Here is a 20,442-nt window from a genome sequence, read left to right as displayed (position 1 = left end):
GGGATATGTTTGTGCTCTAGGAGAAACTGAAAGAGAGAGAATGGGTAGGTAAATGTCCAACTATATACTGTTACATCATGCACCTAGCTCTTGAAGGAACTTTTGAGTCTCTAACTTATTAAATAGAGTAAGGCAAAATTTAGTAAATCCAGCCAAGTTTAATGCACCCATTCCCTTGAACTCAGCATTTGAAGGCATGCCTCTGTGGGAGAAGATCCCACCAGTAGAAAGTTGATAATAATAATTACTCATCACCTCTGGTATTATGGGTATTTTTATCTATAAGAATTAGATATAGATAGCATCACTGACTCAATGGACATGAATTTTTAGCAAACTCTGGGTGATAGTGAAGGACAGGGAAGGCTGGAGTGCTACAGTCCAAGGGGTCAAAAAGAGTCAGACATTACTTAGTAACTGAACAACAACAACAAGAAAAAAGGAAATACCACTTTTGGAGTGGTGATATCTATGGCAAATATGACTTTTCATTGGTGAGAGACTACCTCGTGATGGGAGTCCCTTAAAAGATGGGGTGATTAGATTTGGCAGGAAGTGATGTGTTGAATAGAGACAACAACCCAGGTGGCCAATTTGGTGGTTAGTGATCAGAGGGTAAGGGTGCTTCTTCTGGAAATGGGGAGGAACAAGTGAGAAAATCAATAAGAAAGAGATAACCCCTAAAGAAAGAGAGACTGAGAGAAGCATGTTACAGAAACTGACACAAAGTCAGGAAGCCACTGTGAAAAGGATGCAGGCTCTGAACAAATAACTCACTTCCCACCCCCAACCTTTGTGCCACACCCAGACTGAATGATTTGGGGTGAAAGAGTATGGAATTTGGAAACTTGAGAGATCTTGTCCACTCTCAATCCCCATGTGCACACTTCATATCAAAGCCTGTTGGCATTTTTTGTTGATAGATAATTTTCCAATAGCATTACGTGTTATCAGTCACCACACCCAGGAAGGTGCTCCATCATTAAACCATGTTACCGGGGTAAAGAGAGCAAGTTGCCCCTTTTGGACAATGCTCCAGTCCCCATCCAAGGAAGGGGTATCTGGCAAGTACCTCTGAGCCAGAAGAGCTGGATGGCATCAGTGTTTGAACAGGGAACCCTGAGACTAGCTACTTCTGTATTCAGCCCACACTCAGTAATTCCTCTCCACTGCACCCTATTATTTTCCCCAGCAGTATCTGTGAAATGAAAGGTTTCACACCTTGTTGAGGAAATTTCAGGCTACAAATAACAAGATGGTGGAGTGTTAGGCTGGTGATGGAAGATCCCTGATAACACATCACAGGCTCATTTCTTTTACATGTTGGATTTTTTTTTGGGAGGGAGCATTATTTTGTTTTTGCATTTATGGTAGAACAAAGATAACTGAAGTTCAACAGTAAAAGAAATAAACCCAAAAACTCTTCTAAAACTGTTGTGCGGCTTTTATTATAGACAAAAGTAGTCCCTGCTCTAAAAACCTTTTTATTATTATTAGGATATTCTTTGAGCTTACCTCAAATACCAGAAGCCTGGCAATTTGATATGGGAGAGATAGAATAATAGTAAAAATAGCACATTTTACATCAGAAACAAAAGTTTAAGTACCTGAAATATGCCAGGCATTTTCTGGATGTTACTGTGGTATGATATGAGGAGAAGATAATACAATTATGGGTAAGGAAGGTCCCTAGACTGAAAATTATCTGCTGGAGACCATAGGGGATTATTTGTTTCATTTCAAAGGTCTGCACTTTGAGTTAGACAAGAAATTTTAAGAGTTGGTTCTTTTTTGCCACAGCAGGAAACATGTGCCTGCTTCTGAATTGTCAGTGATTCATTGCACATCTCTAAGTGCTGTGCGCCCAAAGGTCAGGGTACAAGCCTTACTTACATATGTGAAGTTTTTTCCTACCTTTGAACTTTTAAAGACTTTTATTACAGTGTCTCAAAGATCAACGTGTGTTGTTTCATCACTTTGCATTCTAACAATGCACTAAATTTGGCTATTTGCAGTGATTTTTTTCTCTCTTTTTAATTTTTACTGGGGTATAGTTGACTTACAATGCTGTGTTTGTTTTGTACAGAAAAGTGAGTCAGTTATACATATACATGTATCCACTGTTTTTTAGATTCTTTTTCCACATAGGCCATTACAGAGTAATGAGTAGAGTTCTCTGTGCTATGTAGCAGGTTCTGATTAACTATCTATTTTATATATATTAGTGTGTATATGTCAGGCCCAGTCTGCTCATTTACCTCTCCCCCTCACTTTTCCCCTGGTAACTGTTAGTCTGTTTCTGTATCTGTAACTTTATTTTTGTTTTGTAGCTAAAACCAGTTTTGTGGAAAGAAGACAGAACAAGTTTGAGAGCGATCTGGATACATTATTTCCCCTTCATTTTCTATGAACAAATCCCAGGAAATATAATTCTAGAAAACACTGTCTTGTTTTTTCAGGGTGAGGCTAGTATATACTTCTTGGCAACCTATTGAGTTGATACATAGTATCAATTCAGAAATTAGACATCCACGTTTAAACGGAGATTCAATACAGAAAATTTATTTGCAGATTTTTTTGGATCAGTTTTGACACTATTAACTCATGTTCAAAAAAAGTCACATTTCTCTATACATTTCCCTAAGTGTGTTTCTTTTTTTTCTGGAGTCTTTAACCAGTTTCTTCCAGTCCCATGAACTCCTCAGCCTCTAACTTCAGGGGCACACAAAGCTCAATACTTTCACTAATATCCTTCATAACACAAAATTATGTTTTATTGAAAAATGATAACCTGTCTTAACTCCATTTAAGACAGAAAAACCACATATTTGTTTAAAATGCACAGACAATCCTCTACTTGGATATGCTGTGTAATGCGAAATCCTAACATCACAAACATGAACTTATTCTCTTCTACCTTTCAAATGGGTAATTTTGGGTGACTTATCTAATACTGGCAGGAGCAAGACCATCTCCCTAGAACTTCAACCTTAAAACCATAGAGTAACTTGCCCTTTTTCTTTTTTTCCCCTGCTTCACTCAGACCCCTAAAGAACTGAGTTAAGCCAACCAAATTTGTGTTTTCTCCCTGCATTTGCTATATATCATGATCTTACTTAGAAATTCAATTTCCACATTTTCCTAATCAAGACATTTCATATTCATCTCTTTCTCTCTAGTCCTCATCTCCATGGTTTCTTCTCCACTTTACTGCAAATCTTCTAGAGATGACCTTTCTAGCTATCTAAGCTACCAGGGCATCCAGTCCATTTCTTTCCCCCATAACATCAAATTCTCCCCAGCCCAAGATGTTATTCCTCACTGGCTATTGCAATACTCTGCTAACTGGCCTTCCTTCTTCTAGGCTTGAACTCCTCCAACCTGGTATTCATATGCATCCAGAGTGATCTGTAGGAACCAGAAATTCACTCATAGCACTCCATTGCTGAAGGCCTGACTCTGGTTTCCCACCCCCACAGGAGCCATTCCAAATTCTTCAGTGCAGATTCAGAGTCCACCATGATCTGACTCCCACTTCCTCCCCAGTCTTCTTACAGCTTGCACCCCACACTCCAGACATGATGAGCTGTTTATAAAATGTCTGCGTAGCCTCACGCTTTTCCTGTTTTCAACTGAGCACTCTACCTAGCATGGCAATCCTGATTCTGTTCATCTAGCAGATGTAAGATCATCTTTCAAAGTACTGTTCAAGTCCCATCACTTCTTTGAAATCTTTCCTAACTCACCTCCCTACCTGCAGTCTGAACGTCTCTCAAAGGACCTGTAACACCTTAATGCACTAATAGAAGCTTTAAAGGTTCATCAATGTGGTGGAAACTGTGCTTGTCTCCCTTAGTGACCATGTATCTTCTCTCTAATCTCTCCAGTTAGAGAGATTAAAAAACTAGAAAATATTCTTAGGTTCTGGATGTGAAAAATATTTTTTTATCTTGCTGCTATCCTGCAGGACATGAGATGCGAGTGCACAGAGGCAGTGGCCAGCCTTCATATTCCTGTACATGGAAACCATCCTCATGGGTAGCTGGAGACACTCATAGCAGAGGCATCAGGAGACTGCTGCCCTCTGTTCTGCTTCATGGTGTGAGGTTGCACTCAGCTATCCTGTGGTGGACCCCTAATTCGAGCCCTTCTATCTGCTCCATAGTTTTGGTCAAAATCTATTTCCCTTTATTATAGTCCTTGGTTTCTGGTATACCTGGAATGGTTTCTTTTTCCTACATTAAAATCAAATACACTCTGCCTGTATTAAACAGTAACACCTCAAATGAAAAAACAAGGTATTTTTACTTTTATATTCTTGGAGCCTACCATGGAGTTGGCTGTCACCAAATAAGTGATTCATTACATGAGCCAATAACAGCTTCAAATTATACATCACACCTATGTTTTTTCCAGTAGTCATGTATGGATGTGAGAGTTGGACTGTGAAGAAGGCTGAGTGCCGAAGAATTGATGCTTTTGAAGTGTGGTGTTGGAAAAGACTCTTGAGAGTCCCTTGGACAGCAAGGAGATCCAACCAGTCCATTCTAAAGGAGGTCAGTCCTGGGTATTCTTTGGAAGGACTGATGCTAAAGCTGAAACTCCAACTTGGCCACCTCATGCTAAGAGTTGACTCATTGGAAAAGACTCTGATGCTGGAAGGGATTGGGGGCAGGAGGAGAAGGGGATGATAGAGGATGAGATGGCTGGATGGCATCACTGACTCTATGGACGCGAGTTTGAGTGAACTCCGGGAGTTGGTGACGGACAGGGAGGCCTGGCGTGCTGCAATTCATGGGGTCGCAAAGAGTCAGACACGACTGAGTGGCTGAACTGAACTGAACTGAAAAGAAAATCCAATTATAATTACTTAAACTAATAAAGATCAAGTTTTATTTCATAATGAAAAAACTGGAGGTGAGTGACTTCTGGCTTTGATTTAGTAATTCAAGAATGCGTGGGACTGCTTCATACAGTTCTCTTGAACTTCCCCTCACGGATACAAATGACAACACAAATTCTGGTGTTGTGCCCGTGCTTAAGGCAGAAACAGGAAGAAAGGTGGAACCAGCCCCGCCTGTGCCTTTTATCTAGTGGCTTTCTAGAAACCACTCCGCACATGGTCTGCTTTTATCTTATGTATGAGTACTGAGTCAGATGGCCACCCTTGCTACAGGGGAGTTTAGAAAAGCATATTTTCAGCTTTGAGAATAGAAAGAGGAAAACTGGGGAAATGGCTAGTGGGTTCACCAACCCAAAGTGAATACCATATTTTCTAATTCATTTAATACCATCATTATTCTCTGGGCACGCTTTGGGCCTCATATTTGCCACCATCTCCAGGGGTGCTTATCACAGTGCTGAATATCTGGAATATGAAGATGGTCAATTATATGGGTAACAGAATTTCTGTATTGAAAACCCCACCGCTGTCTAACATGGAGTAGACTGGAAGAAATGAAAATGTACTGACTAGGTTCACACAAAAGCAAGAACATGAGCAAGAATGGTGTGAATTGCTTCCAGAGATATTTCATTGTTATCAGTTGAGGGTCATTAGCCTCTTTAAATAGTATCACCTAAACAGCATTTGCTTTCTGTGTTTATCATCATATGCTGAATTTATTTCTTATAGTTCTTTGGAGATGGCATAACTGTGTGTGGTTGATAGGTACAAGCATTTTTTTTTAATGTTTATAAACTTTGTCTTGAGTTTAAACATGTTTGTGTAATTAAATGTTTGTTCATAGACAACTATTTAAGTGGTAGGGAGAAAGTGGAGTCTGAAAGATTTGATCCATCATTTGTGACTAATACATGAATGTTGCCAAGTTGAAATGTTTAGTCATCCCAGATTGACTGTCCTTAACATCAGGATCAACCATAAGATGAGCAGATGATGTTCTCAATTAAGATCTCCCCTCTCTGCTGTTCCCTTGGTATTTATTTTATCATGAAATAATGTTAAATGAATCTTGAGGCAGGGCTGAGGGACGTGACTAAGAGAGGCAATTCCACAAGTATACCTTAAAGAGGAACAGGAATTGCCTCTATGGCGGCAGTGTGGTGAAGCCGAGTTGAAATGGGGAAAGGACTTTTGGTGGATTGTGTACAGTCAGGAAGATCCCCCTGGAGGAGGAAATGGCAACCCACTCCAGTATTCTTGCCAGGACAGATGTCCAAATCTCACGGACAGAGGAGCCTGGCAGGCTACAGTCCATGGGGTCGCAGAGGGTCAGACATGACTGAGTGACTGAGCACGCACGCACAGTGATCTCAGGACTCTTTTTCAGCCCCATCTAACAGATCCCCCTGTATTCCTGTCATCCGGGCCAGCAGTACTGTCTGGTGCTTTAGGACTGCCCACTCAATGTAGGAGGGCTCTGCTCAGATTATTAGAAGGAGTGCTTCTGTGATAATCACACCCTTCCCTCTGATAGAAATTAGGTATCACAGCCCTTTACTAATTACAGGCTTGTGGTTCTGGTGCCCTCCCAATAGTAAATTGCTTTGAGGTAGCAGCTGGAAATTGGGGTAGTAAAATAAATCCAGAAGAGGCTCGTCAAGCTTTTCTTACCCGTAATATGAAAATAAAATGTCATATTTCACTGAAGTTCTATGAAAGGAAAAATTGGAAAGATAGCTCACATTGCTTAGTAAAGAGAATTTTGCTATCAAAACACCATCATAGCCACTGTTAAAACAAAAATGCAATCAGGAAGATTACTTGAAATGTTTATATTTACTTCCAGTTTTCAAATTAAAGTGGAGCATCATGTGTCCTTGGGTTGCCATTCAAATTCTTTCTTCCTCTATTGAGTCTTATAAATGTAGTAACTGATAAACTTCTTTCTCTAGAAGTAGAATGAGCACCCCAAAGCTGATATTGTCTTTTTTCTTTTTTGTGAGCCTCATTGCTTGTGTAATGCCTGTAAATCACCAACACAGCTAGTTCAACTTTCTTATTCCATAGATGCTTGTTTCTGATTTTAAAACTCTCATATAAAACACCTGCCTAGTACTATTGAACTACCTTATTTGCAAGTCATTTGCCTTAGAATAAATGAGTTTGAGCAATTACAGCCAACCAGTTCTATTAATTTCTTATTGCAGCAGGACCTTTCCATAACACATCACTGAGAAATCCTGTTTTAGCTTGGGTATTGGTAACTGCTTTGTGTCCCCTTTTGGATAGCTGGCATACACAGCCCTTCCTTATATTTATCCCCAATCTCTCTCTTTCCACCTTCCACTTTCCCAGTTCTATCTTTCGGAACAATGCAGAATGTCTGTTCTTCAAGCCCGGCCAGCATGTCAAATAGTTGAGTTGAACGTCAGCTGACAAGTGAAAACGGTTCCCTCGGGACACACGCCTCAGCATTCTGTTCTGATGGCTTTTAGCTCTTTCCATTCTCTCTCTGGAGGATCTCTTTTCTTCTTTCTTTCCTTCAAGTGAAGAAAACACAGCCCAAGTGACATAGGTTAAGTGCTGAGTGAGAACACAAGCGTCTTTACCTCTGCGGCGTGACAGCCACACAAGGGAAACGACCCTTGTTCTCGCCCTGCCTTTCCTGCTCCTTTACCGACCTCACCACGCATTCTTCCCGTTCTGTGTGGTTTTGTGTGTCTCTGTGTGTGATCATTCCTGATCGAACTCTAACCCCAGCCTTGGGCTCTATTTTCCAGTTGGAGAATAACAGAGAACGAGTGTTTAGTAAGGTTACCTAAACCTCAGTTCGGGAAGAGGAGTCTAGCTCAGCCTCCTTAGCCTCGCCAGGTGGATCCAAGATCAGCAACGGGCTCCCCTAATCAGACGCTCGCCTAACGTCTGGGACACACCCAGTGCAGGGTGAGCTTCGCGGTCCGGCCGCCAGGGGGAGCACGTGCTCGCAGCACGGGGAGTCCGCGCGTGGGCGTGGGCCTGGACGTGGGCGTGGAGCTGAGCGGAAAGCTGCTGAGCCCCTAGGCTTGGGCTCTGAGGGCCGCGCGGGTCGCGTTCCGGGACATGGGCGACAAGTATCCTGCTCTGCTCCGGGCCCAGCTGCATCTGGATTTCATCCACGCCAACTCGTGAGTGCCCCCTTGTAGCCGGAGCGGTGGGGAGGCTTTCCACACAATGGAGAAGACTCTTGCCCGTCTCCTCGCCAGGTGCCCTTTTAAAAAAAAAGGAACTTGGTATCATTGATTCGTGGATTTATTTATTTAAAATGTATATGCTTAAAAAAAAAAAGCAACGAAAAAGTGATGAAAATGTATGTTCTAAACTAGGCTGAAGGCCTCTGGTGCCCTTCAATGAACACCAAGTGGTAGGAAGGCCCCATATCAATCACTAAACAAAACTATTTAATTGTAGGTCAACAGAAGCCTCATTCTACCAACTTGGCCTATCTATAGTCACTTCTCTACCGAACATGCTGACATTTTAAAGATTAAATTTGCCCTCCAGAGAGCAATGGTAACCCACTTCAGTATTCTTGCCTGTTGAATTCCATGGGCAGAGGAGCCTGGCGGACCACAGTCCATGGGGTTGCAGAGTCCCACAGGACTGAGCGACTGAAGCCAGAGAGCAGTTTGTGTTTATTGATTCCAGCTTCTGTTGCCTCCTCAGTCTTTCTGAAAGTGTAACCTCTTTGAAGACAGGAATCTCACATTCTGGTTCTTATTAGGATACTTTGTTCTGTCAGGCCAGTATCCTTTTTGAATACTCTTTAGGGGTTATTTCGAATATTCACATGGCAGAGGCAAAGGACAGCGTTTTTTCATCTGTTATTTCTAGTACAGCAAAGCCTAGCAGTGAGTGCTAGGTTGATTTGATTTTGGGGAACCTAAATCGGCCTAATTTAGGTAATTAAATTAGGTAATTTGGGTTTACCAAAAATTCTGATTGATAGAAAGAATGTGGCAGACGTGAAGCAACAAAAATGAAAGTGTGAAGCCAGGCCTTGCTGCTTGGGACAGTGTACTTCTTATAGACCACAAAAGAAAACACCCAGGCAAAATTCAGCAGGGACTTAGTTTTAACTTGTTATCATGGAGAATGATTTAAGCTGGAAAGGATGGTACAAAATGTTAAACGTCAGCTGAGGCAGAAGACAAATGCTGCTAAGTCACTTCACTCGTGTCCAACTCTGTGCGACCCCATAGATGGCTGCCCACCAGGCTTCCCCTCCCCTGGGATTCTCCAGGCAAGAACACTGGAGTGGGTTGCCATTTGCTTCTCCAATGCATGAGAGTGAAAAGTGAAACTGAAGTCGCTCAGTCGTGTCTGACTCTTAGCGACCCCATGGACTGCAGCCCACCAGGCTCCTCCATCCATGGGATTTTCCAGGCAAGAGTGCTGGAGTAGGGTGCCATTGCCTTCTCTGGAAGACAAATGAAAAGCTAGTAATTTTGAGTATGTGGAAGAAAAATTACGACTGCTGGAAAGGCGGAATTTTATCTTAGGAAGTTCTTTCGCCTCATTTTTGTATAGTTTCTGTGGCTATTTTTCTCCCTAGCCTCCTCCTGCTCCCCAAACTACCTCCCTCAAGCCACCCCATTATCTGGTGGTCTGTTAACTTAATAACAAGAGTGACAGCAGCATGAAGCCGCAGCCACAAAATCAGCCACAACTTGGCCTACTCTCAGGTCCCTGGGATAAGATTTTTGTTTAACTTCTTATTTTGTATTGGGGTATAGCCGAGTAATAATGTGATGGTTTCAGGTGAACAGTGAAGGGGTTTAGCCGTACATATACATGTACCCATTCTCCGTCAAACTCCCCTCCCATCCAGGCTGCCACATTAACACTGCGCAGAGCTCTGTGTACTATACAGTATGTTCTGGTTGGTTATCCATTTTAAAGATAGCAATGTGTATACGTCCATCCCAACAACCATAAGTTTGTTTTCTAAGTCTGTGAGTCTCTGTTTCTGTTTTGTAAATAAGTTCATTTGTATCATTTCTTTTTAGATTGTACATACAAGGGTCATCATACAGTAATTCGAGTTAAGGTTTTTGATTAACAGCAGTGATTCTTTTATCCCTCCTTTGCATCACCCCCACATCCAATCCATCTTCAAGTCCTCTTCATGCTAACTCTTGTGTCTCAAATTCATCTGTTTCTCTTCATACTTAATGCCATCTCCTTTCTGGATATCACATAGGCTCTAAACTGGATTCTCTGCTTCCTGTTCTTGCTCCCTTATGATCAGGTTTTCTGAAAGCTGCCAGAGTGAGCTTTTAAAACTTTACACCAGATACGTCACTTTATTAAAGCACAATGGTGGTTTCCAGTTGCGTGTGGACTAAGTATGCGCTCCTAACTGTGGAGAAGGAGGTGCTACATGACCTGACCATCCCACTTCTCAATGTGATCTCCTAGATTTACTGCAGCGAGAGCAGACTGGCCTCCTTTACTCTTTTCTGCTTCAAGGACTTTGCACTTCCTGTTCTTGCTAGAGGGTTTCCACTCTAGCTCTGCAAGGGGCTGAAGTCTCATCTTCCAGGGTTCAGTCCATGTCTTCTGTGAAGAGAGGCTCTGCCTTCCTCAGAAGACTCTTCCGCACCGCTCTTCGTCTATGGCACCGAATCACAACCTGTGTTATCATCTCTATGTTTTACTTGTGTATTTTTCATATCCCCCACTCGCTTGAGCCCCTAAAGATGTAAAGACCGTGTCTGCCCACATTGGCATGTGGCAGGAAGTCAGTAAAAGTCTTGAGTGAAATAGTACAGAAGCTTATATGGATTTCTTTCTTTCTTTTTTTTTTTTTGGTCAGAATGATTGAAGTTACTTTTCTGAAGGATTGTTTAGAAAGGCTTATGGTTTGAAGTACTGCTTTTGTAAAGCATATCACTGACACTTTTCTTTTGTTGCATTTTAGATTTTTAAGTATAAATTTCTTTTGATTGAAGGACACATTTTTGCAACAATTGTATTAGTGGGTTTATTTTGATGAAAAATTTGAAAGCTGACTAGAGTCAAGAGATTCCTGCCGTCATCAGCATGGGTTTATAGTTTAAGATTCCCAAAATAGATATATGTATGCATTTTTAAAAAATAAATTTTTGGCTACAGTGTTGTCCTATGGTCTGGGGTATTTGGAGTTGTTGACACATTGCAGACGATCCTTTCTCCTGTACAAATGAGCAGGTTTTGTTTTTTTTTAATTGTTGACCATCCTATGCTATTTCCTTATTGAGAAATGAAGGAAATTACAGATGGTTAGTACTAATGCTAACCATATTTTAACATATCAAAATGTTAAAATACTAACATTTTGAAAGCAAAGATAGATATTTGTAAATCAAACAATGAAATCAGTCAGCATGCATAACAACTCTTCAGGGGAAAAAAATCACAGAACACTCTATGATAGCTGTATATAAGACAGTCTATTAATTTTCGTGTCATTAAAGCAAAAATTGCAATCCATGGAGTTTGTTTTTTTAAAGCTTGTACCCAAGATTTTCACTCTTATTATAAGAAGATAATATTTTCAAACTAGAGGGGATCAACAAAGTCTTTGAATACTAGCGAATTTAAGGTTTTTTAAAGGATTAAATTAAAATAAAAATAAATTCCATTTTAAATTCCAATTTAGTTATCCAAACAAAACTTCAGAGTTTTAGAAAATCGAAGCAGGAACTGAGGATTCCTTCTTCTGTCATCCTAACTATCCCAAATCTGGCAAATAGGGCCAAACTTAATTTCTCTCTAATAATGCAGGAGTGGCATAAACAGGCCAGTGAGTGGCCCTTCTGAACTATTCACAGATTAGAGTGAAACAGAGGAGGGTATAATATTAGACAAATGAGCAGATGTTTGTTGATAAATATGTTTCTTTTGTGTCTGCTACCTGTTTACTATATATAAAAAGAAAATTACTGACTGAATCTTCCTTCATAATGTTGCTGATTGAAATATCCACATCAGGAAATGGAAAGCAAATGTGGAACCTGAAGGCGATTTGATCCCACCCACAGAGAAACATTCAGCCTTCAAAGTAGAAACAGTGATGGCTATCTAGTGCTTCCTGTGCCCAGGACTTGTCAGGAAGGGTACAGGCGAGAGTGAATGCTGGTCATCTGTGAAGTTATTTAAGGCGTGGGCTTTTCTGAGGTGGAAAGATTCCACAGAAAAATGTAGGTTAGTGGCGCAGACCGGGGTAACCTGCCAATACCTGTGTCTGCAGTTGAAATCTTAAGGTCTTTCAGTGAGTCTGGATTTTGGTCAAGGCTTTTCAGAAAGTATTTGGCCTTAAATAATATAGTTTTGATGAAACATTCTCTGAAAAACTTAAATGCTTATAAAGCAATATTAAAATGTCAAAATTTGCTCTAAGTACAGTCAGGTCCTTGAAGTCTTTATTAGGAGTAAATAAGATATTTTGCTGATAGGGTTCTTAGCCCTGGCTTTGTCATGGAGGATATGTACTTCAGAATCTTGACTGTGCTGAGAAATTTCTAGAATAACTTCTTAACTGATTATCTTCCTCAAACTAGAGAACACTGCATGTGTCTTGAACCTTTTATGTTGATTACAGAGTTGGTTTAACTTTTATTTTCCCTCTGTTTCTTCATTAGCACCACTCACAGTTTCCTTTTTGGAGCACTAGCTGAATTGTTGGACAATGCAAGGTAAGGCTTATTGTAAACAAAGGTTATTCAAAGGCATTTTGTGACATTAATAAAGTCTAGCCATATTAGATGAAAATATGATGTCATTGTCTCCACTTGGAATGCTACATGAGTTGATTTTCTATAAAATCAAGGTATGATAGGAAAAAGTACAGTTGAAGGGAGAAATTATTCATTTTTATTCAGTTTGTATTTATGATTAGACTTGAAGTACTTGTAAATTGGACATCTGTTTTTGTGTAAATAACCATGTAACGGGGCTTCCCTGGTAGCTCAGCTGGGAATCCACCTGCAATTCAGGAGACCCTGGTTCGATTCCTGGGTCAGGAAGATCTGAAAAAGAGATAGGCTACCCACTCCAGTATTCTTGGGCTTCCCTGGTGGCTCAGACGGTAAATAATCCTCCTGCAATGCGGGAGACCTAGGTTTGATCTCTGGATTGGGAAGATCCCTTGGAGGAGGGTAAGGCAACCCACTCCAGTATTCTTTCCTGGAGAATCCCCACGGATAGAGGATCCTGGTGGGCTACAGTCCATGGGGTTACAAAGAGTTGCACATTACTGAGCAGTTAAGAATAGCCCAGCACAGGGCTTCCCTGGTGGCTCAGTGGTAAAGAATCTGCTGCCAGTGCAGGAGAGATGGGTTTGATACCTGGGTCAGGAAGATACCCTGGAAGAGGAAATGGCAACCCACTCCAGTATTCTTGCCTGGAGAATCCCATGGACAGAGGAGCCTGGTGGGCTATAGCCCATGAGGTTGTAAAGAGTTGGAGATGACTTAGCAACTTAAAACAACAGCACAGTGTACATTATATATATTTAATAAGTATATTCCCTGCCACTGATTGATGACTGTATTTCAGTGTTTTACATTTTCCCCTCATTTTTAGCTTTAGAAGGGAGGTGACTGTGACCATAGGGTGTAGCTGTTTCACCAGCCATCAAGACCTCCTTCCTGTTTGGCAGAGCTCAACACTAAGCACAAAGTCACTAGCACCTCTTTTTGTGAAACTCTGCTGAACAACTGGAATCATAGTCATCAAAAAAAAGTAGGGAAAAGAAGAAAAAATAAAGTTGGTTGGTCAGAAGAACTGTAAACTCAACTTAGATAGAGCTAACAGGGACCCAGCCACTGCACATGAATGTTCATGGTTAGTCTCTCTACAGGAGGGCAGGGTTTCTACTGTGTGTGGCTGCTCAAGCTCTGAAGCAATAGTCCTGTATCCACTAACCCTCTGTCCTACTAAAGTTCTGTTTTCAGCAACTTGATACCTGTAACTGTGAAAGAATGTACTGGTCCATTTTGCCAACTGTCTTTTCTCCTATAAAGTTGTTTCACTTATTCATTTTAACAAAGGAGGGCAAGTCATATCAGAGTATAGAAGAAATCGAACGGTGGGACGAGTTTATGGAGAGTGACTGGCAAAGAAAGATTGACTGCAGACTCAGGGGAGTGGCAGAAATATGAACAATTGAGCAGTTCTTTGAGCAGCTCTTGTAATCTGGCAGCACCTTGACCAAGTCTAGTTTGACTCATAGTGAAACTTTGTACAGTATTCGTAAAGAATAAGAGGAAGGAATTGTTCATGAAGTTTGAGAAGATGAAGTGCCATGTAAAAAAAAAGAAAAACGAAACTTTTTTCCCCATGCTTTTTTTCCCCTAAGATTATATGTAGCAACTTTGAGACCAACTCAATAGGATCAGGCATGTAGCAGGTGCTCTCTTGGGACCAGCCTGTGTCTTCAGCTTTGCCATTCTCAGAGTTCTCCATGGCCAGCCTGAACTCCTCAACTTGTCTGTCTTCAGGGGATACAGGAGGTTGTCACCACTACTTCAGTTCAGTTCAGTTCAGTTGCTCAGTCTTGTCCGACTCTTTGCAACCCCATGAATCGCAGCACGCCAGGCCTCCCTGTCCATCACCAGCTCCCAGAGTTTACTTAAACTCATGTCCATCAAGTCGGTGATGCCATCCAGCCATCTCATCCTCTGTCACCCCCTTCTCCTCCTGCCCCCAATCTCTCCCAGCATCAGGGTCTTTTCCAATGAGTCAACTCTTCTCATGAGGTGGCCAAAGTATTGGAGTTTCAGCTTTAGCATCAGTCCCTCCAGTGAACACCCAGAACTGATCTCCTTTAGAATGGACTGGCTGGATCTCCTTGCAGTCCAAGGGACTCTCAAGAGTCCTCTCCAACACCACAGTTCTTATATGCCAGTAATTGACAACAGATAAAGCTATTTAACAGACCTACTCAAGATACTCTGTCAATCTTATGAAGGTCTTCTTAAAGTCCCTGTGTTACTCTTAAGATGTTATTTCATATCCTTTTTTTCAAGATTCTGATGGTTTCCTATACTTGTCTAAATTTGAACTGGAAGGTATTAAAAGAATGTTGTGGAAAGAGCAGGAAAAACTATGATGGGACAGGAAGAAAATCCTTAGGGGACTCCTAATACAAAAGGTGTTCAGAGAGAAAGTACCTGGGTTTAAGTATAAAGCTTATTATGAATATCTTAACATGCTATAAAGGTGAATCACTTTTCTTTGTCTTACCCCATGGAATTTCTCTATGAAGAAACTGTTTCTATGAAAAAAATTTAGTATAGTGGTGTTTATTGACCAATTATTGTATACATGGTACTTTGTATAATGTGTGCTTATATAATGGAGATTATGGTACCTATGTGTCATGTGTTGCGGTAAGGATTAGATGGAAAGGTTTAAGAATACCTCATTCAGAATTTGTCACATAGAAAATGCTTAAGAAATGGCCATGGTAACTCCAGAATTTCTGTGGAGGAGGCATTAGAAGTAGCAGTTGGGTAGCGAAAGGAGCAAAGGGGCCAGCTTTGTATAGCAAGGACAGTGTACCTACTTGATTGACCTATGCTAGTTTTGGGTTGAGACTTACAGAAATTTTCGGAGACACAGGTTTCCCCATCTGAGTCCTATTCTGAGCTTCCTTCTAGATTCCCCCTCAACATCCTCACTTCCTCGTCAGTTAAGACCTCATTGTCTTCCTCCTTTCTCTCACAGCTTTCATGTGGAAACCTGGATCTTCTGGCTCTTTTTCCTTGGCTTTTAAAGTTTTTACTTTAAAAATTAATTTAAGAAAATACGCAAATAGTATCTGTGAATTGTAGACAACTAAGAAAAAAATGAAGGGACTAGTAACCTCATCATGGGGGGCGGGGTATATACAACTTACTTCTCTGTAAAAGGCCAGGTATTAAGTATTTTCACCTTTGAAGGCCACATGTCGTCGGTTGAAGCCATTCAAATGTACCATTACAGTGTGAAGGCAGACTGTAGGCAACATGGAAACAAATATGTAAATGACAAGATGTAAATAAGTGGTCATGATTGTGTCCCATTAACTTTATTCACAAAAAATAGTTATGGTCAAGATTTAGCCCATGGACCATAGATTGTCAGCCTCTGACCTAGAGAAAACCACTGTTAACATTTGATTTTTTTCCTTATAGATACACACATGTATATCATATATGTTCTTTTGAAATGTGATTATATGGTACACATCAGCAATTTTTTTTATTCTAAAATATATGAAAATCTTTATATGACTTCTGGATTATTTTCCAACCACCTTTTTTAATGTTCATATCCATTTTCTTAAGCTTCTTGCATAACTACCACTAAATTCTATCTCTTTTAAATTTCTGAGTTTTAGGCTTTGTAGCATTCTCAAATTATGAGTGATCATAAATCTTAGTCTACAGATGCAGGGAAGAATATTTTAGTAATTGTTTTTAAAGAAATTTAAGTGGGTTTCTCCATTGTTTGTTATCTGACGATAGATCATCTGTCACATGAGCAATTCAGATTAATGTAATTTTCAAAAACACAATATCAAACTGAAGCAATAATATTTTTATATTGTTTTCAGAGATGCAGGGGCTGCGAGACTTGATGTGTTTTCAGGTGAGCACATTTGCTTTTGTATTTTTTTCTTCTAATGGAAAGCCCTGTAGTTATTTTGATTTCCTTTTATTTCATGAAAATCAAACCACATTGTATAGATTATTAATGCAATCTAAGAGCTTCATGAATTCAGGGACCCTGTGGGGAGCCAGGTTGAGAACAGTACACTCTGAGTGAAATTGTTCACTTGTTAGGGGACTCATTTACAAAATTAGATCTTTCAGGGTTTTGTGAAAGCAGCAGAGGGATTTGGAGCAGTTTGTCTGCCACAGAAAAACTGTTTTATTTTAAAATGAATATTAACTTGATGGGTATTCATAATTAACTATATGTCATTTCCAACTTATAGTCTTAAAGTGCATAAGTGAATGTGCAGTATGAATGTTGGACGGCCACAGAATTCAAACCAAGCATGTTTTCTTTACTGACTTAATTTTCAGTCACCAAATATTTATTTCACTTACTGGGTTTTTTCTCTTATTAGAACACAGAGGAAGTTAGGTTTGTGATCCAGTGCTGTAGTTAACACTACCTGGAGAAACAGCTGTTGTGTTAAAGCTGATCCCCAATCCAGATCCTGTCAGCTCTCCTGTAAATATTGGCTGTTGATCACAGGCCAGAGGATGTGGTTCATGATGTAAATCCTTATCAGTATTTAAAAAGCGACTCAGTTCAATTCACTTTTCTAAGTGTTTAAGATTCTGTGCTAGGTGGGTGCCTCTGGCCCATGAGGAAAACGTTTTGGTTCTGGTTCATGGACATCTTGAAAGATTTGAGGAAACGAAGTAAATGCCACTCTTCTTCCCTTTCTACTCCTTGTGTTCTTAGAAGTTTGAGAAATAAAATAAGAGCATTGGTCTTCATTGCTGACAAATTCTAGGTGGAGTGTGGAGCTCGCTGTGGGAGAGCGTCAGGCACTCGCCCTTATAGCAGCACCGTGCTCTCTGCAGGCAGCTCGCTCTCAGAGGGAACAGGAGAGATTTGAGCTGCACCTTCTCATAAGTTATTCTTCCCCAGATTACTAGTCAGATGAATGTGCTCATTGCTCCAAGAGAAGGTGATCAAGGGACAGAAACGGGTGGGCCCCTTACCACTGCTGATTGAACTTCGTTCCCCATAGGAGGAAATGTCAGCAGTGGAGAAAAAGTGACCTTCCATCCATATCTAATTATATAAGTGAAAATGGGATAAAGTGTCTCTTGCCTAGGAGAAACTCGAAGCATGGTAGGAACACAGAGAAAGAATGCCTCTTATTAAAGAGTCAGGGGTTGAAATATGGATATGATTTGTGTTAAGTAGTGTAGGAAGAGAAGAATTTTCCTGTCTGAGGAATAATTGTGAGAAAAAGAATGGAGGTAGACTAGTTCGGAGACTCTTTCATTTATTCAGTAACAACTTATTGAGTATCTATTACGAATGAGCCAAGCAATTTTTCTGGGTGCTAGGGACAGAGCAAGGAGCACCATGTTTGATGAAGCCTGTGCATTCATGGAACATGCATCCTAATGAGGATAGCTAGGCAATAAAGAAGTGGACAAGTAAATAATATACCAGGCCATAATAAGTGCTAAAAAGAAAAAAGACAGGGCGATAAGAGAACAGAGAGTGATGGGAAAGATGTACTGTTTTTCATGGGGTGATTAGGAAAAGTTAAGGTAAATAGGTAATAAGCCAGCCAAGATCTGAATGACAACAGGGGAGTGAGCCATATATATATATATATATATATATATATATATATATTTGGAGAAAAAGCATCCAAGAGACAATGGGCTAGGTTGACTAGAGCTAAGACTTAGAGCCAAATGGATGAGCACCTTGAATATCATACTAAGGTTATTTTCTTTCTGTAGCCAGTGGACCATTCAGTAGTCTAGAGCAATGTCATTTGACAAATTAGAAATGTGATCTTTTCTTTTTAAAGAAAGCTACTCCAGCAAGAGATTACAGGATGGCTTGTAGATGGTTTGCAGAAGTGTGAAAGGATAGGAGACAAGAGGGGCTGTGGAATGATCTACACAAGATTTCATGAGGAATCAAACAAAGGCAGTAGTCCTTACAGTGGAGAAGGGAGGAAGCATTCAAGCTGAATTTCATTCAGAGCACACATAAGATTGATAAAGTGTTGAAGGGTTGAGAAGAATTATCTGGAATCACAGAGTTCAACAAATGTGATCAAGTGATCAGAATTCACACAGTATGTTCTTTTCGAGGAGTACAGGACACCAGCAGGGCATGGCAGTATTCACTTCACCCCACTTTCTCTAGCACTTGGCATTATTACAAAAAATAAACAAGCATCTTTGCAGTTTGCATTGAAAGGGGCACTTTTTCTGTATTTAGGTTTTATGTGTTTTGTGAAAAACTGAACTTATGGTTTTATAATTTTAAATTACCTATTCATGTTATAAAACTTTTTATTACTGCGAACCATAATATGGCTATCAACCTAGCAAATTGATTTTTCTTGAAAAAATGAAAAATGATAAACTAGGGCAAAGGCTTATGCACCAATAGCTAGAATTAATATCGGGGTGCAAAATTAAGCACTGGACTAGTTTTTAAATTATTTACTGAGGCATGTGCGTTACTTTCCAATCTTAAGTTTCCTTTAATTTTAGAGGCTATAAAATCCAAACTGAATATGTTCGGACATGGCTGTTTTAACTGTCTGTGTATACTAGTTCTAGTAAACATGGATACGCATTCCATACATTTTTTAGTGCTTACCAAGTGCCAGGCTCTGGGCTAAGTGATGAGTATACACAGTGCCTCCTTTTAAGAAATCACCATCCTAATAAAGGATCTGTGGAAAATACAGTATGCAGTTTCACTTTTATGAGTAGAAGGCCCTTAGCTTTCATCTCTGAGTTATCTGAGTTCCAAAAAGTAGAACCACTCGTCTGGAAGAGAAATGGATGCATCAGCAGGTGTTTGAGTATACTTTGGAAAGTAGGAAACACAAGTTACAAGGAAAACATTCATTGTGGCCACCTGATGATGTGGAAGGATTAGGAAGTCTTCCTAGAAGAAATAGTCTATGAACTAGAGACTGAAAGGAAAATAGGCCTGAGCCTGGAGAATCGAGCATGGAAAGTGTGAAGGAGCAAAATATATAGTTGCTTGAATCTAGAGAGAACGTAGGATGCTGATAGTGTTGCAGAATGTTTGAGATGTTCGAGATTAAGCCCAAGGTGATTATTTGTATGGAAGTGGAAGAGTGCAATATGGGCAGGGAAAGGATGGCAAGAGATGAGCCTGGAGGGTGCAGTAGGGTTCTTCAGAGGAACAGAACCATTGGTAGGTAGACGGAGATCTCTGCCAACCCCGTTCTCTGTCTGCCCTTTATATCTATCTATCTATCTACCTATCTACCTACCTGTCTGTCTGTCTGTCTGTCTATCTCAGCCTTTCTCATTCTATCTGATAGACATATGGTAGAGAGAAAGGAAGAGGAGGAGGGGCATTATTTTAAGGAGTTGACTGACTTAATTATGGGAGCTGGCAGGTGTGAAATCTGCAGGGCAACTGGCAGGTTGGAAATCCAGGTGAGAGTTGATATTGCAGTCTTGAGTTATAAATCTTTAGGCAGGCCAGCAGCCTGTACACCAAGCAGGGTTTCTATGCTACAGTCTTGAAGCAGAAAATCGATGCTTCTTTGGGAAACCTCAGTCTTTGCTTTTACAACCTATAACCAACCAATTGGATGAGGCCAACCCACATTATAGAGGGTACCTGCTTTACTTGCAGTTAGCTGATTATAAATGTCAGTTGCATTCAGATACTATCAAAGCAACATCTAGTTGACCAAACAACTGACACCATAGCTTAACCAGGTTGACACATAAAATTAACCATCTTAGAGAGGTAGGAGGGTCAGT

The 20,442-nt window shown here is 40.4% G+C and overlaps 1 protein-coding gene across 1 annotated transcript in view; it reads left to right on the top strand.

The window, feature by feature from the left end:
• The first annotated feature begins 7,915 nt into the window (after positions 1 to 7,915).
• The window catches only part of MORC1 (MORC family CW-type zinc finger 1), a 168,544-nt gene continuing 156,017 nt past the window's right edge, over positions 7,916 to 20,442 (top strand). The window contains exons 1-3 of the mRNA XM_069552938.1: positions 7,916 to 8,070; positions 12,568 to 12,621; positions 16,527 to 16,561. Of these exons, the coding sequence (XP_069409039.1) occupies positions 8,006 to 8,070; positions 12,568 to 12,621; positions 16,527 to 16,561 (154 nt within the window). The 5' untranslated portion in view covers positions 7,916 to 8,005. The remainder of the gene's footprint in view (positions 8,071 to 12,567; positions 12,622 to 16,526; positions 16,562 to 20,442) is intronic.

Source organism: Ovis canadensis, chromosome 1 (assembly GCF_042477335.2).
Source record: "Ovis canadensis isolate MfBH-ARS-UI-01 breed Bighorn chromosome 1, ARS-UI_OviCan_v2, whole genome shotgun sequence".
NCBI classification, from domain to species: Eukaryota; Metazoa; Chordata; class Mammalia; order Artiodactyla; family Bovidae; genus Ovis; species Ovis canadensis.
Note: the sequence above shows the minus strand (reverse complement) of the source record. Positions and strands in the feature narration are given on the sequence as shown.